This window comes from Salmo salar, chromosome 03 (genome assembly GCF_965601325.2).
Source record: "Salmo salar chromosome 03, fSalSal1, whole genome shotgun sequence".
Taxonomy (NCBI): domain Eukaryota; kingdom Metazoa; phylum Chordata; class Actinopteri; order Salmoniformes; family Salmonidae; genus Salmo; species Salmo salar.
In genome coordinates this window covers 79,767,658-79,790,000 of record NC_138293.1, presented here as the reverse complement: position 1 = coordinate 79,790,000, position 22,343 = coordinate 79,767,658, and the positions used below count along the sequence as shown (strand labels likewise).

The 22,343-nt window shown below is 43.5% G+C and overlaps 1 protein-coding gene across 1 annotated transcript in view; it reads right to left on the bottom strand.

Annotated features, from left to right (window-relative positions):
- Positions 1 to 5,418, bottom strand: part of LOC106606718 (cytohesin-3) — a 75,931-nt gene extending 70,513 nt beyond the window's left edge. The window contains exon 1 of the mRNA XM_045715505.2: positions 5,017 to 5,418. Within this exon, the coding sequence (XP_045571461.1) occupies positions 5,017 to 5,035 (19 nt within the window). The 5' untranslated portion in view covers positions 5,036 to 5,418. The remainder of the gene's footprint in view (positions 1 to 5,016) is intronic.
- Between the last annotated feature and the right edge of the window lie 16,925 nt (positions 5,419 to 22,343).

The following is a 22,343-nucleotide window of genomic DNA, read 5'->3' as shown; positions in this document are numbered from 1 at the left end:
GCTGAGAAAACCTTCTAGTCCCAAGCTCTTGACCTGGGAGGAGCCCTGGGAGGGCCAGTCAGTTTGGCAGGCCGCTGTGCTGTGACATACTTTGAAGGACTCCAGTCCACCTGAATAAATGGTGGATTGGCACAATGTGAGCTCTGTGCTGCAACAGAGCAAAGGGATGTCTTCTTGCTGGACCAGCTAAGCGTGAGTTTCTCTAAATTGTGGAGAGCTCATATAGTCATTGAACCGTGACCCATCAACTTTTCAGCTGCACTTCTCTTAGCTACTTCACAGAGGGTGGGCCTTGGGTAAACACGGAGGTCCAGAGACGCCCCATCTATTCCAAAGACCAAACGTAAACAAACAACCTCCTTAACATTCTCTGTCTGAAGCCATTTTGCCGTCCACAGAAGCAAGCACACGAGAAGGTCTGGGACCGTTGCTTCCTCTACTTCTATCCTGAATGTGGGTTGGTCAGAGTAGAGGGCATAGCAGGCCTTCAGGTCAAATAAATAGTGTGGCTGAGTGTAGTAGGTGCTTAATGTCCAATTCTTCATTAGTGCAGATGAAGGACAGGAGACAAGGAGACAAGCAGAGGAAGCCATATCAGACTATTGAGATACACCTCCGAGGTGGTATGTGTCTCGCCTCGGCTGGCCTGGAGCGTGCATGGCATAACCTCGCGGCTGCACGGGCACACAAGCGTAGCCAATGAAAATGGTCGGTTTTCGCACTGAGTAAACAGAGCGGTTTGTGGCCAAACATACACACACAGACACACAGTCCGTCGGTAGACATGCTGTGAACGTAACTAAAGGGATAAAAACACTGATTCATTCCATATGGTCTCTCACTCTACCAGTCAATGCTGTGCACACACACACACACACACACACACACACACACACACACACACACACACACACACACACACACACACACACACACACACACACACACACACACACACACACACACACACACACACACATACTCTTAAGTGCCACAGTTGAAGCTAGTAGAAATGACACTGCTAATAAAAACACTGTTCATTTAATCTGTTGAAATGTTCCGTTCAGAATTGGTCATTAGAGTCTTCTGCTTCCTGTCAAATGAGTGGATTAAACAAAGCAGCAGTGAGGCACCAATCAGAGCAGGTGTCTGAGGAGAAGCATTGCATTGTGGAGTGTCATGCATGTCAGACGGATTCAATCACCTTCGTTTCTGCTGCTGCCCAGAATTTTATAACGCCTGTGTGTGTGTGTGTGTGTGTGTGTGTGTGTGTGTGTGTGTGTGTGTGTGTGTGTGTGTGTGTGTGTGTGTGTGTGTGTGTGTGAATGAGGAGTGCTCTGCTCTCTCCTATAAGGCCTCACTGGTGGGGATGAACACTGGTGGAGAGGAGTACAGCACATCACTACTACCACCCACAGTTAGCTAATCATCACATCACTACTACCACCCACAGTTAGCTAATCATCACATCACTACTACCACCCACAGTTAGCTAATCATCACATCACTACTACCACCCACAGTTAGCTAATCATCACATCACTACTACCACCCACAGTTAGCTAATCATCACATCACTACTACCACCCACAGTTAGCTAATCACCACATCACTACTACCACCCACAGTTAGCTAATCATCACATCACTACTACCACCCACAGTTAGCTAATCACCACATCACTACTACCACCCACAGTTAGCTAATCATCACACCACTACTACCACCCACAGTTAGCTAATCATCACATCACTACTACCACCCACAGTTAGCTAATCATCACATCACTACTACCACCCACAGTTAGCTAATCATCACATCACTACTACCACCCACAGTTAGCTAATCAGCACATCACTACTACCACCCACAGTTAGCTAATCACCACATCACTACTACCACCCACAGTTAGCTAATCATCACATCACTACTACCACCCACAGTTAGCTAATCAGCACATCACTACTACCACCCACAGTTAGCTAATCATCACATCACTACTACCACCCACAGTTAGCTAATCATCACACAACAGATAGGAGTTTTATTGAACGGAAATCCAGTAAGAGACTAAAGAATTGATTAAGGAGGAATATGTACTCATCCCTGCACTGACCTGGCCTCCCTCCTTACCTCTCTGGCCGGTCTCCAACCTTCCCTCCTCTTCCTCCCTCCCTCCCTCCCTCTCTCTCTTTCTCTCGCTCTCTGACTCCCTCCCTCTCTCTGTCTACCACTTGATCTCTATTTGTTCTCTCTATTATCCTTTGGCCGCTCTCTCATTCTCCTGCTCTCTCCATCCCTCTCTCTCTGGCAGCTCTCCATTTGGCCTCGCATGCTATGTGTGTGTGTGTGTGTGTGTGTGTGTTAATCACACTGGCCCAGCAGGACTCCTGTCGACCGCCCCACGCCCAACGTGTCACAGACAGTATCCCACAGAGCAGAGCCAGGAACCGTCTCTCACCCACTCTGCCCTGCTCTGCTACCCAGCCTAATCACCTCCTCCCTGGGCTGTCTCTCCTCAGTGACCCTGGTAAGCTCTGGTTCTGTTCGGGCATACAGTGCATATACTGTAGATCTCGGGTGAGGAGATCACTGATGATTGGTGATGATGATGTCCTTCATGTGTCCTAAATCAAGCCAAGCGTGCTAGACAATAAGCCCGGTGGTCTCTCTCTCTCTCTCTCATCAACTGTCTGCAGAACTGGCATATGTGGCACTATGCGTGTCCTTCCAGGACATATTAATACGTTATTCCAGATGAGTGGAAACGGCCTATATTACACACACCCCCTCCAACACACACACTTCCCCTCCATCACACACACACCCCCTCCATCACACACACACACACCCCCTCCAACACACACACACACACACACACACCCCCTCCAACACACACACACACCCCCTCCAACACACACACACACACACACACCCTCCAACACACACACTTCCCCTTCAACACACACACACACACACACCCTCCAACACACACACACCCCCTCCAACACACACACATCCCCTCCAACACATACACACACTTCCCCTTCAACACACACACACACACCCCCTCCAACACACACACACCCCCTCCAACACACACACTTCCCCTTCAACACACACACACACACACACCCTCCAACACACACACACCCCCTCCAACACACACACATCCCCTCCAACACATACACACACTTCCCCTTCAACACACACACACACACACACACACACCCTCCAACACACACACACCCCCTCCAACACACACACTTCCCCTTCAACACACACACACACACACCCTCCAACACACACACACCCCCTCCAACACACACACATCCCCCCAACACATACACACACTTCCCCTTCAACACACACACACACACACACCCTCCAACACACACACACCCCCTCCAACACACACACATCCCCTCCAACACATACACACACTTCCCCTTCAACACACACACACACACACACACACACACACACACACACACACACACACACACACACACACACACACACACACACACACACACACACACACACACACACACACACACACACACACACACACACACACACACACACAGACACCTCTCTTATCATTCCAGACCACAATCTATCCATCCATGCATTCTCTCTCTCTGTGTTAGGGAAGACTGCCGTGAGGGAGAGGGGGAACCGGGATAGGATGGAATGGGGGGGGGGGGGGGGGGGGTCGGTCTGCCTCTCTCGGCTGTCTAACTGTCAATTATCTCTGGTTGGCATCACAGGACCATACAATATGTCTGTCTGTCTGTGATGTCTGTCTATCATGTCTGTCTGTGGTGTGTGTGTGTCTGTCTGTGGTGTGTGTGTGTCTGTGCTGCTGCTGACGTCTCCCACCCACCACTGGAGGGGAAGCACTTTGATAGCAGCACAATGAGGGCTCTGTACCCTCTTCCCTCGCTCCACTCTGCCACAGTGAATAACATACATCACATAGCTCTGGACTAAACAGTAAAGGGGCCTAGCAAGAGCTGTAGATCAGTGTTTTCTCAAAAGGTAGGTCGGGACCGTAGTTGGGACTAGGGCCAGGAGTTTTTCCTGGACTTTTCAGGCTCAAATAGAGAGATCCAAATTATGTGTAGCCTACTGAGCCGATTGTGCTTATGTCCACACACACACGCACACACACACACACACGCACACGCACGCACGCACGCACACACACACACACACACACACACACACACACACACACACACACACACACACACAAAGCATCTAGTCATGGAACTGAGCCAGAGAGAGCACTCTTCAATTGGTCATAACTTTATATATCACTGAGCAATGCTTGAATTAGCCTTCCCTACATATGGAATGACCTGTTGAGCTTGCCTGGAATGAGTGTGTAACTGACCTGGTGACTTAAAGTCTTAATAATAAGCCAAGGGAGTATGCATTCTGCATTCAGCCTCGTGACAGTGATGTATTCATACAGGTATCATGGCTATCCGCTGGAGTGTGACAGTCCTGTTTGTTCTTATTTACGCAGAATATAGGTCAATCCATATCCCTCCATCCTGCATTAGCGCGCTACACATCCACTGTGTGATGACTGATGGTTCTGTGTCAGATGACTTCTCATGGAACCATGAAACATGCTCATAACTGGGTCGCTATACCACACGAGTGAGGGTGAACATGTAAATTGTGTCTCAATGTAGAGGGATAAAGGTTCACATTCTAAATGCCTTCTATTTATTTTCGTATTCTTTCTTCTTTTATTATTTTCTAACGTCATCCTTAAATCTATTGTAAAATATAACATAGACAGATTATAGTGTTGTTATTATTATTATTATTATTATGTGAAATACCACAATACCTCAATGTAAATACAGTGTTAACCTGATTGTTGTCATTAAACCGGCCTTGGGTCCTGCTGTAGCCTACCCAAAATGATCCTAGTGTACACATCAATACATCGACACATGAAAGATAAACATGCGTGTGAATGGGATGTAACGTTACCTTGATTGTCTTCGTCCATGGCTGAAGGGGAAAATGCAAAGGTCCAAAAAACCAAGTAAGATCGCAGAAACTTGTTGTATGAATATGGGGTAAATTCTTGAAATGCGCGTTTTAATTTGTTGGGTGCATTTGCAGACAGGTTGACCACAGAAGCCGCGTCTTGTTTTGGGGAATATTATTTTCTTGCCATCAATGCTGGAATCACGAGGCAATCCGCTTGGATATCCGTCATCAGTGTAGCCTATTTCAGATGGAACTGAATCGGCGACGTCTTTTTTCTAGAGTGATCGGTTGCATATTATCCGGCAGATCCACCTTCACTCCACTAGCATCGGGAGAGTAGGCTATCCCATCCGAGCTCCACGACTCCGCTTCTCCACTAGACAGACAGGCAGCTTTCACTGTACGTCATCATTATCTGTCCCGCCCTGTGGAGCAATGACTACAAACCTGCCCTCATGTGACCGTACTGTACACAGGCTGTACTGTATTGTAATCTGTGAGGGAATTATTCAATCAAATCCCCAGATCAGTGATGAGGTAAAGCATGTATAATATAGGCCTACATATGAAATAATTTCTCAATGTTGCCCTCCTATGGTCACTGCATCTGGTTTCTTTCATTGACAAAGAAAATACACACACACACACACACACACACTCGCTCGCGCTCGCTCGTGTGTGTGTGTGCGCGTGTGTGTGTGTGTGTGTGTGTGTGTGTGTGTGTGTGTGTGTGTGTGTGTGTGTGTGTGTGTGTGTGTGTGTGTGTGTGTGTGTGTGTGTGTGTGTGTGTGTGTGTGTGTGTGTGCTGACAATGTTAGAAACTAGACTATTATATCATATTATCCTGTCCAATGTAGGCTATACTGCAGGACCTCTGCTTGGTCCAGTAATAAAAATACAGAACATAAGGATGCCTCTATGAGACAGGGAATGGTACTGGATAGTGAATTGGTATCTGATTCCAAGCCCAGAACGAACACTCACACAAGCAGTGGGAACCAGCCAGTGTGTAGGCCAATAGCAGGGAAAAGGCACACACACACACACACACACACACTGCGGCTGTGTTTCTACAATACACACGGTTTCAATTATCGCATTCCTGCCTCTTCAGAGAAAGAAGGGGGTCTCTCTTCCTGTACACATTACTCCAGGGGTCAAGAATGAACAGATGTTTTAATGTATTCATTCATTCTTTCATTTGTTTATTCATTGATGTGTCTTACAAAAATGTTCCAGAATTGAATGCTTCTTCTTATACAGAGAGACAATTGCGAAGACAAACCCCTATGTAGGCTATCTCTATAAACTGAAACGTATGGAGTGTGAAACATCCAACAGTGAAGCTGATTTTCCTATGGTCTACATACTGTAGTTTATGTTTGAACAACATGTGAAACACAAAGGAATACATGCAATTGTGTGTGAATATTCCTCACATCACAGACTCCACCCTTCCACTTTGAGTGGTCCTAGAAGTCCTCTGCAGTCTAAACATTACATCAGCATGACACTACTGGGATATTATGACAACCAGAACCAGAACTAGCTCAATCCAGAATGATCCAGTGTAGTCTGGTTGGGATGGAGTACTTGTTGGTTCACATGGCACATGATAAACTCTAATACCTCTCTGTTTGCTGGTCCAGTAAGTCATCCTTAATTCAACTGATATATACGCTCTTTGAAAAAAGGTGCTATCTACAACCTAAAAGGGTTCTTCAGCTGTCCCCATAGGAGAACCCTTTGAAGAACCATTGTTGATTCCAGGTAGAACCTTTCTGGTTCCAAGTTGGACCGTTTTGGGTTCCTGGAACCAAATAGGGTATTAGTTGGAACTAAAAAGGGTTATCCAATGGGAACAGCCGAGAACCCTTTTGGAAGAGTCTACACAACGTTTTGAGCAGCATACTCTTTGTCACCTTTGACTTATTTCTGTGGTTGTTTATTTTCTCCAGCTCTTGTGTTAAGTTGACGTCCATCAACACTCTCTTTTCAACCTTTAACACCACAGCAACTGAAACTGGAGCCACTGGGCTTAGAACTACGGTATAAACAGGGCCCTGAAGTTCCACCTGGATAACCCCACAACTCCTGGTGGATACCAAGTAGACCTGAGGGGGTGGTGGGAATGTAAACCATGGTCCAGTGGATACACATCCAGACGTTGTTTGCTTTTTCTGCACTCGGACCTTCTGCGTACCCTGTGATGATCTAGACATGTTTTAATAGGAACATAATGCTGGGGGATCATGTCACTTAGCTTGGAGAGAAGAGAAGAAAGAGGAGGGGTGGGTCCTGGGAGAGTTGGGAAACGTGTGTGTTCTTGTGTTTAGTAGGAGTTTAGGGGAATGATTTGGGAAAAAAGGGCACGCACAGGGAGATGGGGGACTTTTGGAAGGGGGGGCTCCCGACCAGGCTCTGTTTGGTGGGGGTGGGGGTGGGGTGGGGGGTCCTGTTTGGGGCCCAGATGTCCAGTCCAGGAAACTCTGCGTTTTCTTTGTTTTTCTCTCTTTCTCCATTTTCCACCGGGCGGACCAGTAGTTTTACGTAGGTGGCGGATTCAAGCAAAGTATTCAACAATTGTATTTATTTATTTATTTTATTTTACCTTTATTTAACCAGGTAGGCAAGTTGAGAACAAGTTCTCATTTACAATTGTGACCTGGCCAAGATAAAGCAAAGCAGTTCGACACATACAACAACACAGAGTTACACATGGCGTAAAACAAACATACAGTCAATAATACAGTAGAAAAATAAAGTCTATATACAATGTGAGCAAATGAGGTGAGATAAGGGAGGTAAAGGCAAAAAAGGCCATGGTGGCAAAGTAAATACAATATAGCAAGTAAAACACTGGAATGGTAGATTTGTAGTGGAAGAAAGTGCAAAGTAGAAATAGAAATAATGGGGTGCAAAGGAGCAAAATAAATAAATAAATACAGTAGGGGAAGAGGTAGTTGTTTGGGCTAAATTATAGATGGGGTATGTACAGGTGCAGTGATCTGTGAGCTGCTCTGACAGCTGGTGCTTAACGCTAGTGAGGGAGATAAGTGTTTCCAGTTTCAGAGATTTTTGTAGTTCGTTCCAGTCATTGGCAGCAGAGAACTGGAAGGAGAGACGGCCAAAGGAGGAATTGGCTTTGGGGGTGACCAGAGAGATATACCTGCTGGAGAGCGTGCTACAGGTGGGTGCTGCTATGGTGACCAGTGAGCTGAGATAAGGGGGGACTTTACCTAGAAGGGTCTTGTAGATGACCTGGAGCCAGTGGGTTTGTCGACGAGTATGAAGCGAGGGCCAGCCAACGAGAGCGTACAGGTCGCAGTGGTGGGTAGTATATGGGGCTTTGGTGACAAAACGGATGGCACAGTGATAGACTGCATCCAGTTTATTGAGTAGGGTATTGGAGGCTATTTTGTAAATGACATCGCCGAAGTCGAGGATTGGTAGGATGGTCAGTTTTACGAGGGTATGTTTGGCAGCATGAGTGAAGGATGCTTTGTTGCGAAATAGGAAGCCAATTCTAGATTTAACTTTGGATTGGAGATTTTTGATGTGAGTCTGGAAGGAGAGCTTACAGTCTAACCAGACACCTAGGTATTTGTAGTTGTCCACATATTCTAAGTAAGAACCGTCCAGAGTAGTGATGCTGGACGGGAGGGCAGGTACGGGCAGCGGTCGGTTGAAGAGCATGCATTTAGTTTTACTAGCATTTAAGAGCAGTTGGAGGCCACGGAAGGAAAGTTGTATGGCATTGAAGCTCGTCTGGAGGGTTGTTAACACAGTGTCCAAAGAAGGGCCAGAATGGTGTCGTCTGCGTAGATGTGGATCAGAGACTCACCAGCAGCAAGAGCGACATCATTGATGTATACAGAGAAAAGAGTTGGCCCAAGAATTGAACCCTGTGGCACCCCCATAGAGACTACCAGAGGCCCAGACAACAGGCCATCAGGCCATTTGACACATTGAACTCTATCAGAGAAGTAGTTGGTGAACCAGGCGAGGCAATCATTTGAGAAACCAAGGCTATTGAGTCTGCCGATGAGGATGTGGTGATTGACAGAGTCGAAAGCCTTGGCCAGGTCAACGAATATGGCAGCACAGTATTGTTTCTTATCGATGGCGGTTACGATATCGTTTAGGACCTTGAGCGTGGCTGAGCAACAATGCACAGCACACAGGCATGATTTGAAAATGTTCTGTGCCACAGAAAATAGGCCATATGCATAATCTAAGTCAGTTTCTGTCATTGGTTAGCATGCTGTAGTTATTGAAGCAGAGCATGGTGAATTGGTTAGCATGCTGTTGTTATTGAACCAGAGCATGGTGAATTGGTTAGCATGCTGTTGTTATTGAACCAGAGCATGGTGAATTGGTTAGCATGCTGTTGTTATTGAACCAGAGCATGGTGAATTGGTTAGCATGCTGTAGTTATTGAAGCAGAGCATGGTGAATTGGTTAGCATGCTGTTGTTATTGAAGCAGAGCATGGTGAATTGGTTAGCATGCTGTAGTTATTGAAGCAGAGCATGGTGAATTGGTTAGCATGCTGTTGTTATTGAACCAGAGCATGGTGAATTGGTTAGCATGCTGTTGTTATTGAAGCAGAGCATGGTGAATTGGTTAGCATGCTGTTGTTATTGAACCAGAGCATGGTGAATTGGTTAGCATGCTGTTGTTATTGAACCAGAGCATGGTGAATTGGTTAGCATGCTGTTGTTATTGAACCAGAGCATGGTGAATTGGTTAGCATGCTGTTGTTATTGAACCAGAGCATGGTGAATTGGTTAGCATGCTGTTGTTATTGAACCAGAGCATGGTGAATTGGTTAGCATGCTGTTGTTATTGAACCAGAGCATGGTGAATTGGTTAGCATGCTGTTGTTATTGAACCAGAGCATGGTGAATTGGTTAGCATGCTGTTGTTATTGAACCAGAGCATGGTGAATTGGTTAGCATGCTGTTGTTATTGAACCAGAGCATGGTGAATTGGTTAGCATGCTGTTGTTATTGAAGCAGAGCATGGTGAATTGGTTAGCATGCTGTTGTTATTGAACCAGAGCATGGTGAATTGGTTAGCATGCTGTTGTTATTGAACCAGAGCATGGTGAATTGGTTAGCATGCTGTTGTTATTGAACCAGAGCATGGTGAATTGGTTAGCATGCTGTTGTTATTGAAGCAGAGCATGGTGAATTGGTTAGCATGCTGTTGTTATTGAACCAGAGCATGGTGAATTGGTTAGCATGCTGTTGTTATTGAACCAGAGCATGGTGAATTGGTTAGCATGCTGTTGTTATTGAAGCAGAGCATGGTGAATTGGTTAGCATGCTGTTGTTATTGAACCAGAGCATGGTGAATTGGTTAGCATGCTGTTGTTATTGAACCAGAGCATGGTGAATTGGTTAGCATGCTGTAGTTATTGAACCAGAGCATGGTGAATTGGTTAGCATGCTGTTGTTATTGAACCAGAGCATGGTGAATTGGTTAGCATGCTGTTGTTATTGAACCAGAGCATGGTGAATTGGTTAGCATGCTGTTGTTATTGAACCAGAGCATGGTGAATTGGTTAGCATGCTGTTGTTATTGAACCAGAGCATGGTGAATTGGTTAGCATGCTGTTGTTATTGAACCAGAGCATGGTGAATTGGTTAGCATGCTGTTGTTATTGAACCAGAGCATGGTGAATTGGTTAGCATGCTGTTGTTATTGAAGCAGAGCATGGTGAATTGGTTAGCATGCTGTTGTTATTGAACCAGAGCATGGTGAATTGGTTAGCATGCTGTTGTTATTGAACCAGAGCATGGTGAATTGGTTAGCATGCTGTTGTTATTGAACCAGAGCATGGTGAATTGGTGGAATTTTATTTTCTCCATCAAGTACAATTTATAGTAGATGTGGAGTAAATGTTTCTCTCCATCTCTGTCTTTCTCTCTTACCATATCTTTCACTCTTTCTCTTTTTCGGTCTACCTCTCTTTCTTCATCCACTCCTACCCTCTCTGTCACCCTCCCTCTCTCTGCCCCCCTGTCTTTCTCACCCTTTTTTTGCTCACTCTTTCTCTCCATCTCCCTCTCTCAGGTTGTGTTCCTCTCTATATAAATGTCATGTTTAACCCAAGCATGTGTGTGGTGTGTGTGTGTGTGTGTGTGTGTGTGTGTGTGTGTGTGTGTGTGTGTGTGTGTGTGTGTGTGTGTGTGTGTGTGTGTGTGTGTGTGTGTGTGTGTGTGTGTGTGGTGTGTGTGTGTGTGTGTGTGTGTGCGCATTCGTTTGTGTGTATGTTGTGTGTATTGGAGCATGAAAGTCACAATAACGCTGGTATTTATTTGCATTCTTCACTTCTAGAATAATGGTGAATGAATCAACCCCAAATTGAAAGGCACCACATTTATTGGAACAAAAGCCAAAATGTCACCCAAGCCTGTTTAATTTCTTAAAACCCAACATGTGCTGGCCTTTCTGGCTGACTACCAGGGCTATCTCTCTCTCTCTTCTCTCTTCTCTCTCTCAGTGTGCCACTGCGGGCTGATGGCGGTTGCCATATGCCCCGAGGGTGCCCATGGCACTGCATCTGGCAGATTACGCTCTCCCTCACGTCAGACGAGAGGGCTGCGGCGCCCGGCGCTCCTGACCGACTTCACGTGACCTGATTGAGCAGTCAGAGAAACAACATGACTTCATATGCTCCAGTCTCCACGGTAACACCCGGGGGCAGGTTAGTGGTTACCTCCCCCTTCAGCTGCCAACTCCCTAACTGTCGAACGACCCCCACACCCAAATTACCCCCTAGAACCCATTCACCTCATAATCCAGTCAGGCGGCAGCTGCATTACATACAGTATAGCTGTACAGTAGCTTCACACTGGCTTTCTATGGGGATTGTAGGGCAACATCTTTTCAATATTTATATAAACCCAGAATATATGATTTATAAAGCAAATGGGTGCATTGGATTAGTATTTGGGATGTTTGAGTACACACCACCAGTTGGACCAAGAATTCTGAAAGAGTCTTCACTGTAGGGGGTGCTGATAGCTGTCCTGGTTCACACATGTACCAGAGTGTAGTGTGAAAGAGTGGAAAGACTGAGAAAGTCTTCACTGTGTAAATCAGATTGAGATGTAGTCCACAGTGTATAGACACATACTGTATATCCTAAATCTATATCATATCCATTTGACTGATCAGAGAGTAACCAAACTACAGGTCTTACACCAAACTGACCATAAGTCAGTGACGGAGTAGCTTCCTTTACATTGGAGAATGGAAGGAGGGCTTTCAGGAGGTCTGATACTCTCCCCGTTGGTCAGGGTTTGAATTGGCTTGGGGGTGCCCTAAAAATAGCAGTCTAGAACAACATCAATATCCTTTCATGCTTGGAGATGCCCTCATTTATTTTGGGAGTGTCCATTATACTCTCATGATTTGACCCGACACACGGCCCGGGCAACACAATGGATAGACAGCAGTAGAACAGGTTGGTATGCTGTATTAGAGTGTTTCAATTGTGTGAATTTCTATGCTGACCTCACAGAGTGAATTTCCATGAAAATGAACTATAAAGTTATCAAGTCAAGGGTTTCCATCATAACTAGGTTGATGATTCCCCTTCTTCATATAGGCTATAGCTTGTGGGCATAGACTGAGACAAGGGATATGGGTGGGGGATGGTGATGGTGGTGATGGTGATGGGGATATGGGTGGGGGATGGTGATGGTGATGGTGGTGATGGGGGATATGGGTGGGGGATGGTGATGGTGGTGATGGGGGATTTGGGTGGGGATGGTGGGGGGTGGTGATGGTGGATTTGGATATGGGTGGAGGATGGTGGTGGTAGTGATGGGTGGTTGTGGTTGGGAGTGGGGTCTGGGGTGAAGGTTGAAGGGGCGACTTCCTATCTTGTAAGTGAGGCGAGGGGAGTTCAGATACTCAATCCCAAATTGACCTTCAGTCACAACCCCTACATGCTTCATGTATATTTGAAAAGACTGGATAGGTATACATATTGTCATTGTAAATAAGAATTTGTTCTTAACTGACTTGCCTAGTTAAATAAAGGTTAAATAAAACATTTATAAATAAAAATACTTATTCTGGTAATAACTCCATCTTGCCATATATTTACTATGGTAATACCGTAGCTTCATCTTGCCATATATTTACTATGGTAATACTGTAGCGTTATCTTGCCATATGAGGGGTATACTACAAAGCAAGAGCAATGACTTAGCCAGCTAACTTGCCTTAATATTCTGGAGATACATTTTGGGGGGGGGGAATAACCTTGAAATGGGCATGGTCTAACTGACTCAACAACCCAAAATACACATCTAATTTTAGCTTTCTTAATGAACCAGAAATCATTAGTAATTTCTGGTTGTTTATCTCTGCTACCGCATGGCAAGCGGTACCAGAGCGCCAAGTCTAGGTCCAAGACGCTTCTAAACAGCTTCTACCCTCAAGCCATAAGACTCATGAACATCTAATCAAATAGCTACCCAGACTATTTGCATTGCCCCCCCCCCCCCCCTTTTACACTGCTGCTACTCTCTGTTATTATCTATGCATAGTCACTTTAATAACTCTACCTACATGTACATATTACCTCAATTACCTCAACACCAGTGCCCCCGCACATTGACTCTGTACCGGTAACCCCTGTATATAGCCTCGCTATTGTTATTTTACCGCTCTTTAATTATTTGTAACTTTTATTTCTTATTCGTATTTGTTTTTAGGTATTTTTATTTTTTATTTTTTAAACTGCATTGTTGGTTAGGGCTTGTAAGTAAGCATTTCACTGTAAGGTCTACACCTGTTGTATTCGGCGCATGTAACAAATACAATTTGATTTGATTTGATTAATACCCCTTAAACCACAGGCTAGACTACCCGACTGGGGTAGGAGTTGAGGGGAGTGGAGGAGAGGGGGGTCTGGTTTGGGCCTGGCAGGGGGATAGGGTGACAGATACTTCCTTCCTTATGAGGGGTGGAAGGGGATTGGGGGCGGGGGTCAGTCCATGGGTAGCAAGAAGGAAGGGAGTCCAAGGGGGGGCAGGGGGGAAAGTGGCTTAACAGAGGCCACAGGAAGCTCTGTGCGGCTGGACTTCCTCTTTATGCGTTGTTGCTATCCGACTCCAATCTCTTTCCACTTATTTTCCTTACATGGCCATCAGATCTGCCTGAAGTTTGGATCTCATCTGTGAAATTCAAGGGCCCAAATGAGTCCCATGGTCTCTGTTGTTACTCTGTCTGGGTCTGGTTGATCTGGGGGTATACAGAGACAGCCCCGTGTCCAGGAACCAGAAACGTGTCAGTAAGTAAACCAGGTTCCTCTCATTGGTTATGTAACTACTGTACGAGTAGGTGTCAACGACTGCCTCCAAACACCTCTGGAATTTCCTCTTAATATTTATCTTCTCGTGATGCAGAATGCAGCTGTCTACCAGTTCTACCTGCTGTATGTGTTCATGAACACAAAGTACTGACAGATAGATATTGATACAGATGATCAGCCTGATTTAATGAGTTTTATTTGGACAATCTAACTCATCTATCTATCTATCTATCTATCTATCTATCTATCTATCTATCTATCTATCTATCTATCTATCTATCTATCTATCTATCTATCTATCTATCTATCTATCTATCTATCTATCTATCTATCTATCTATCTATCTATCTATCTATCTATATTGTTGTTGGTTCTCTACGCATGCTGTGTGTCAAAAATCAGCCAATCTTTGCCATCTAAACCATATCAGTCCTAATCAGGAAAGTAGCTCAAGGGGAATCAGTATTTGACTAACGGAAAAAGGGTATTACTATCATATGAAACAATAGTGTGATAGGTATACAAACACATTGAGATTAACTATGATCCCTCTAAAACCAATATATCTCTCTACCTGTTGTTGGGGTATGTTGGAACAAAAGCCAAAAAGCTGCAACATTGAATGCATTATGTTGGTGCAGTTTTTCATTAGTAGACTTCTGAGTGTGCCAAACATTTACAGTGTTTGTCACAGTCAAATGATGTGTACTACTAATAAATCAACTGTGTCATTATTGACAGCCATATTACCTTTTACAATATTGCATCATTCAACACTTCAGCTATGAGGTCAATTTAGGGACTATAGAAACAGAAACACACAAACGCATGATGAAACACGTGATAAAATACCCTCAAATGTAATACTAATACACACACTGATAAGATTGAAATGCTCTTTTGTGCTTATGGCCCATTTTAATCCCAACATGTTGGCAGGAGTAGAGATAACATCACCAATCTCTCTCTCTCTCCATCCCTCCCTCCCTCCCTCCCTCCCTCCCTCCCTCCCTCCCTACACACACACACACACACACACACACACACACACACACACACACACACACACACACACACACACACACACACACACACACACACACACACACACACAGAGACAACTTTAATTCAGTTGCGAGGTCAGGTTACATGCAAAGTACCTGTCACCTGTTCTCATCCTTGTTCATACTTTGCACACTTTGCATGAACAAGTGTACATTCAAAAAGCCGGTATCATTTGCTTAACCATCAAGTGGACCCATATACTGTAACCAGCCTTGGTGCCAACACATGGGCATGTTCAGCAGGAAACCGTTGTGGAGCATTTAAGATAGAAATGTCATGAATAGAGATTTCTTATTCTAATCTACATGGTTGCTCTACATAATATTTATATTTCCACAATGCTGTGGCCTGCTCTGCTGAACGGAGCCAGCAGTACATTCCTTCTACTGCCTCAAATAACATCAGTAATCTCATACTCATATCATTATTACCAATTCTCAACGTCCAATCCAGAAGGATCATGTGCAATCACAGTTTTTTACTAATGCATTTGAGATTACATGAACTGGATTCATGTTTGATTACATTTAGAATGGCTAATCCATTTTCCATGCATGGTGAACTTGGAATAGTAATGTAGGACTGTATCCTTTACAAATGCACATGAGAGTGAGTGAGTGACTGCCACTCTTGTTGACGATGTAGTAGTGTCCCTACAAGAAACTGACATATTTGAGGTGTTTTGTTAAGTAAACCAACAACAATGTCAGATTCTGATGTGAGGAAATCCAGTTCAGAGCTATACATGATTCTGACCACTTAAAGACAGAGGCATCCTATTATCAGCTTTCCCCCCTTCCCTTCACAAAGGGTCTGAATACTTACGTAAATAAAGCATTTATGTTTTTTATTTTTTATTCATTTGCAAAAATGTATAAAAACCTGCTTTCGCATTGTCATTATGGGGTATTGTGTGTAGATTGATGTGGCTGTAATGTAACAAAACGTGGAAAAAGTCAAGGGGTCTGAATACTTTCCGAATGCACCGCACCTATAGTCTACACCTACAGCAAGTTTACAGTACACATAAAAATACATCATTATCACATCCAAACAAATGTCATTATCACCCTGTATTAAACACATGGAAAGCAGCATATGGACACACTCAGATACGCATGCACGGACGTACATGCCCCAATGCACACAGACTATGCACCTGTGTGACCATGTATGAACAAACACACACACACCCCTCTGTAGCAGAATTATCACTCAGACACACACATCATCATCAGGCCAAATCACACAGAGAAGTAGCCTAAAGCTCACATCCTTGTTGCTATAGAACACATAGGACTTGCCTGGTTGCTATAGGACTTGCTTAGTTAAATAAAATAAATAAAAATAGAAGCCAGAGGCTAAATAGACGATCTTCATGTTGCATCCTCCATGTTTTTGAGTGTAGCCTGTATACAAATGGTGGTTGACTGTATTTGAGGGGAAAGATTAATCTACTTCTTTATTTTTTTATTTTTTTATTTAACCTTTATTTAACTAGGCAAGTCAGTTAAGAACAAATTCTTATTTACAGTAACAGCCTACCGAAGGGCAAAAGGCCTCCTGCGGGGACAGGGGGATTAAAAATACAAATATAGGATAAAACACACATCACGACAAGAGAGACACCACAACACTACATAAAGAGAGACCTAAGACAACAACATAGCATGACAGTAACACATGACAACACAGCATGGTAGCAACACAACATGACAACAACCTGGTAGCAACACAACATGGTAGCAGCACAAAACATGGTACAAACATTATTGGGCACAGACAACAGCACAAAGGCAAGAAGGTAGAGACAACAATACATCACGCGAAGCAGCCACAAGTCTCAGTAAGAGTGTCCATGATTGAGTCTTTGAATGAAGAGATAAAACTGTCCAGTTTGGGTGTTTGTTGCAGCTCGTTCCAGTCGCTAGCTGCAGCGAACTGAAAAGAGGAGCGACCCAGGGATGTGTTTACTTTGAGTACCTTTAACAGAATATGACTGTCAGAACGGGTGATATATGTGGAGGATGAGGGCTGCAGTAGATGTCTCAGATAGGGGGGAGTGAGGCCTAAGAGGGTTTTATAAATAAGCATCAACCAGTGAATCTTGCAAAGGATATACAGAGATGACCAGTTTACAGAGAAGTATAGAATGCAGTGATGTGTCCTATGAGAAGCATTGGTGGCAAATCTGATGGCCGAATGGTAAAGAACATCTAGCTGCTCGAGAGCACCCTTACCCCAATGTATAAATTACGTCTCTGTAATCTATCATGGGTAGGATGGTCATCTGAATCAGGGTTAGTTTGGCAGCTGGGGTGAAAGAGGAGCAATTACGATAGAGGAAACCAAGTCTAGATTTAACCTTAGCCTGCAGCTTTGATATGTGCTGAGAGAAGGACAGTGTACTGTCTAGCCATACTGCTAAGTACTTGTATGAGGTGACTACCTCAAACTCTAAACCCTCAGAGGTAATAATCACACCCGGTGGGGAGAGAGACATTCTTCTTACCAAACCACATGACCTTTGTTTTGGAGGTGTTCAGAACAAGGTTAAGGGCAGAGAAAGCTTGTTGGACACTCCGGGGAGGGGCCAGCTGAGTATAAGACTGTATCATCTGCATATAAATGAATGAGAGAGCTTCCTACTGCCTGAGCTATGTTGCTGATGTAAATTGAGAAGAGCGTGGGACCTAGGATTGAACTTTGGGGTACTCCCTTGGTGACAGGCAGCGGCTGAGACAGCAGATGTTCTAACTTAATACACTGCACTCTTTGAGATAAGTAGTTAACAAACCAGGCCAAAGACCCCTCAGAGACACCAATACTCCTTATCCGGCCCACAAGAATGGAATGGTCTACTGTATCAAAAGCTTTGGCCAAGTCAATAAAACATAGCAGCACAACATTGCTTAGAATCAAGGGCAATGGTGACATCATTTAGGACCTTTAAGGTTGCAGTGACACATCCATAACCTGAGGGGAAACCAAATTGCATACCAGAGAGAATACTATAGACATCAAGAAAGCCAGTCAGTTGATTGATAAACAGGGCAAAATAGAAATTGGCCTCGAACAGTTAGGATCAGCTTGTTCCACTCACTCTCTCTCTCATTCTGTTTCTGTCCGTCCTTTATGTTAACCCTATTATTAAAATATTTTCATGTGGCAAATCCCAGAGAAATGAATTCATGTTCTTTTCCAAAGAGGAGGTGGAGGGTTCGGGGTTGCCACATGGAGAATTATAATGCAGTTGCCTTAGCAACCTTATGGTTTTTACATGTGCCTGCCATTGAAATACTCGGTCAGAAGTTTTCGTCCGGGTACAGTTAGCACTGTGCGAGGTATCAGCATTTTGCAGATATAGAAATCCATAGTGCAAGCTATAGCAAAAGAAAGTGCCAAGTTAGCCGACTAAACTCAACTCCACGATTTACGATGGAGTTGGCGGACTGTGTGGGCGGACTGGTGCGCCAACATTTTTATAAAAAACTACTGATTTCAGCACACAACAATGTCGTGTGTATTTGCGGGCTATTCTTTGGGTGCTGAAATCAGCAGGGTTTTTTTACAAACAAAATCACTTGATGTGATGTCGGAGGTCCAGTCCGCCAACATTAGTCATCACTCGTAAATCGTGGAGTTGAGTTTAATCGGCGAGTGCAAAGTAGGGCTGTTGGTGGGTTTACAGCATAATGTTTGTTTCACTGCACATTGACACTTTTACATTACAAGTACATCTAGTTAAAGAGTTTTGGGGAGATTGTATCTGAGATGAGAAAAGAGGAGAATCAGAGAGCTGTTCGCTGCTAAAATGATGGTAGGACTAAGTCACCAGTGATAGACATTACTATTGACCAAAAAGCAAATTACTTATTTCGTCTCACTTCTATATTTTCCATTTATACTAGGTCTAGGGGGCATGAGTGATGTGCTTTCAGCAAGAGTTGGGAAGGTGCTAAACTAGCAGTGAGGAGCTGCTGCCACCGTGTGGACAAGCATAGAACATCAGCTGAGTCACTTGTAGCAAAGTCAAGATAAAAGGATACACTACCAAACAATTCTCCTATAAAGGATGTACTACCCAACAATTCTCACAAATTCTTAGCTCTTGGTGAGCTATAGGACAACTGCCATTATGAATATTCAAACCAGATTCTGTTATGCATATTTAATACAGTATTATTGTTCCATTAGGGAAGGATCTACATTTACATAATGGGTACCTGGAAGAAAATGGAGGGTCATGCTTTTCCAATTTCAGTCAAGGGGAGGGTTACGTTTTTTAATCTAGTCCAGGGTCGTGAAAATTTTTAAATGATGAAATGTCAATATTTCTCAGTGTTTTAGAATTAGTTGCTTATTAGGCTATGTATCAATGTGGCGCCCTTCATCTCTGATTCTCCACTGGGTGTGCAATATCAAGTGTGCCTATAGGCTATTTAGTGTGGTCTCAATCAAATGATCCATAGCCTATAGGCTATTTAGTGTGGTCTCAATCAAATGATCCATAGCCTATAGGCTATTTAGTGTGGTCTCAATCAAATGATCCATAGCCTATAGGCTATTTTGTGTGGTCTCAATCAAATGATCCACAGCCTATAGGCTATTTAGTGTGGTCTCAATCAAATGATCCACAGCCTATAGGCTATTTAGTGTGGTCTCAATCAAATGATCCATAGCCTATAGGCTATTTAGTGTGGTCTCAATCAAATGATCCATAGCCTATAGGCTATTTAGTGTGGTCTCAATCAAATGATCCATAGCCTATAGGCTATTTAGTGTGGTCTCAATCAAATGATCCACAGCCTATAGGCTATTTAGTGTGGTCTCAATCAAATGATCCACAGCCTATAGGCTATTTAGTGTGGTCTCAATCAAATGATCCATAGCCTATAGGCTATTTAGTGTGGTCTCAATCAAATGATCCACAGCCTATAGGCTACGAAGTGCATGCTTGGAGAAGCACAGGGCAAAGTTATATTTCTAAGATAGCTGCTGGGATGGTGTAAATAAAACTAGGCAGCATTACATTACACACTGCAATGGATATTCCAACCCTGAGCACGGGCCAGCTCTGCTCTTACTGATCAAACACTTGTTTGTGTGCTGCCTAGCCAATGGCTGTGCTGTTTAGGCCTACGGTGGCAGTTCAGGAGGAGTGTCAAAGGCTTCTTCCGAAAATAATTTTTGATTAGGCCTAGTCCAAAAAACTCACTATCTTGCGTGCGGACTAGCCTATAGTTTATTTTCTGTTCAGTTCAAGGAGAGCGTGAAGATGAGAAAGAGGACCGGAGGTCAACTTTGATAGCTTGCTACTACTATAATTGATTTGATTTAAAACAATATGTTTCTTGCCCATGGTGTAGGCCTATTTATCAGAGTTATTGACCTCACAATAAGACAGATTGTGGTGCTGAAACTTGAAGCTGCAGCTGCGGCACAAGCAATCTAAAATGGACAGCTCATGGTGCTGAAAGTAGGCAAATTTGAGTAGGCATAATTCATTTCAACATCTTCATTTTAATTAGACTTCATTTTACTAACAACAATAGGGCTTTGTGTTGGAGCCTATTTCTACCTATTTAAGAAATAAGAGGTAGGCTTCCTGTTTGACAGACAAAATTAGGCTATAGGCTGCTATATCCTTAATAAGCTATTAAGTTAAAACCGAGACTCGAAATGAAGGGGTATGAGAGGGTTTACCAAAGGCCTACTTTTTATGAAAGAAAATGGCAAAAAGCACAGACCTCTTATTTGCTTAAGATTTTGAACAAAATAAAATGGATCCGGTTATATAAAGTGATCTATAACAGCGATTTGGTCCGCCATGCTTTATGCTAGAAACAAGCTGTAAAATACCAAGGAAAGACTCTGATGCATATGGGGATATTATTGTTTCATTTCTTTGACGTTCAGATGCTGAGCTACAATCTTCTATAGCCGAGGAGACTATTCTTTAAACTTTAATTCTGTCACTATCAATTGATTAAGCTATTCTATTCATGTACAATAGAAGATGTTTAAACCCAGACAGAGTTTAGGGAAACCCTAGCCAGCAGCTTACATTTTTCTGCGTCAGTAGCAGGTCTACTCTGTCTGGGGAGGAAAGGTAGGCCTAACTTTTGAAAGTACTATGCTCAGATTCCTAATGACGTCTCAGATTTTATTATTTGCAAATAGGGACAGTTCAGTTGCAAACAAGACACTGATTTGGCATTGGAGAAATATGTTAAGATGAACAGATAGGCCTATCTCTCTATCCATTCTAAGAGGTATTAAAACGATTCTGCTAATATGTACATTTTTTATAAAAAGCCATTTTTTATTGGCCCTGCAAATACAATGAAAGATTCATGGAATGCTTTTACAATAAAGGAGATCTTTCCACCCCTACTCTTGCTATCAAAATTCCTGAGTTGCCATATAATGCTTACAGGATGAAGAACAGTTTCTAAAACTGCATATCTAAGGTTCTGGTCTGTCCAGGAAGTGAGGGCAAACGGTAGGCATGTTCTCTGCTATTCACTTTGTTTAAATTATCATTTGGGTATAGAGAGTCACTTGTTTTTTTTCCAAGCATTCAGGGAGGGTTTAAGTCAAATATGTTTTGCTGAAGGAAGGGCGAACTATTTTCATTTCAGAGGTCTGATTTTCTCCATGTAACCCTTATTATAAATAACGTTCACTCCCTTACAATATGTTTCTAAGACAATCTTTAACAGATCAGCACCAGCTTTACCAATGGGTCATCTTGATATCAGAGACAATGTCCTGCTTCATCATTAAGGGGATATGTTGAATTGACTGTAATGAAATTGTCTGAAATCCACATTTAATTAAATTAATTGATCCACATTGTAAATTATCTGTGGGCTATGTAATCCATCTTGGAAGGATGAATGAATGACCTCAATAGTCAC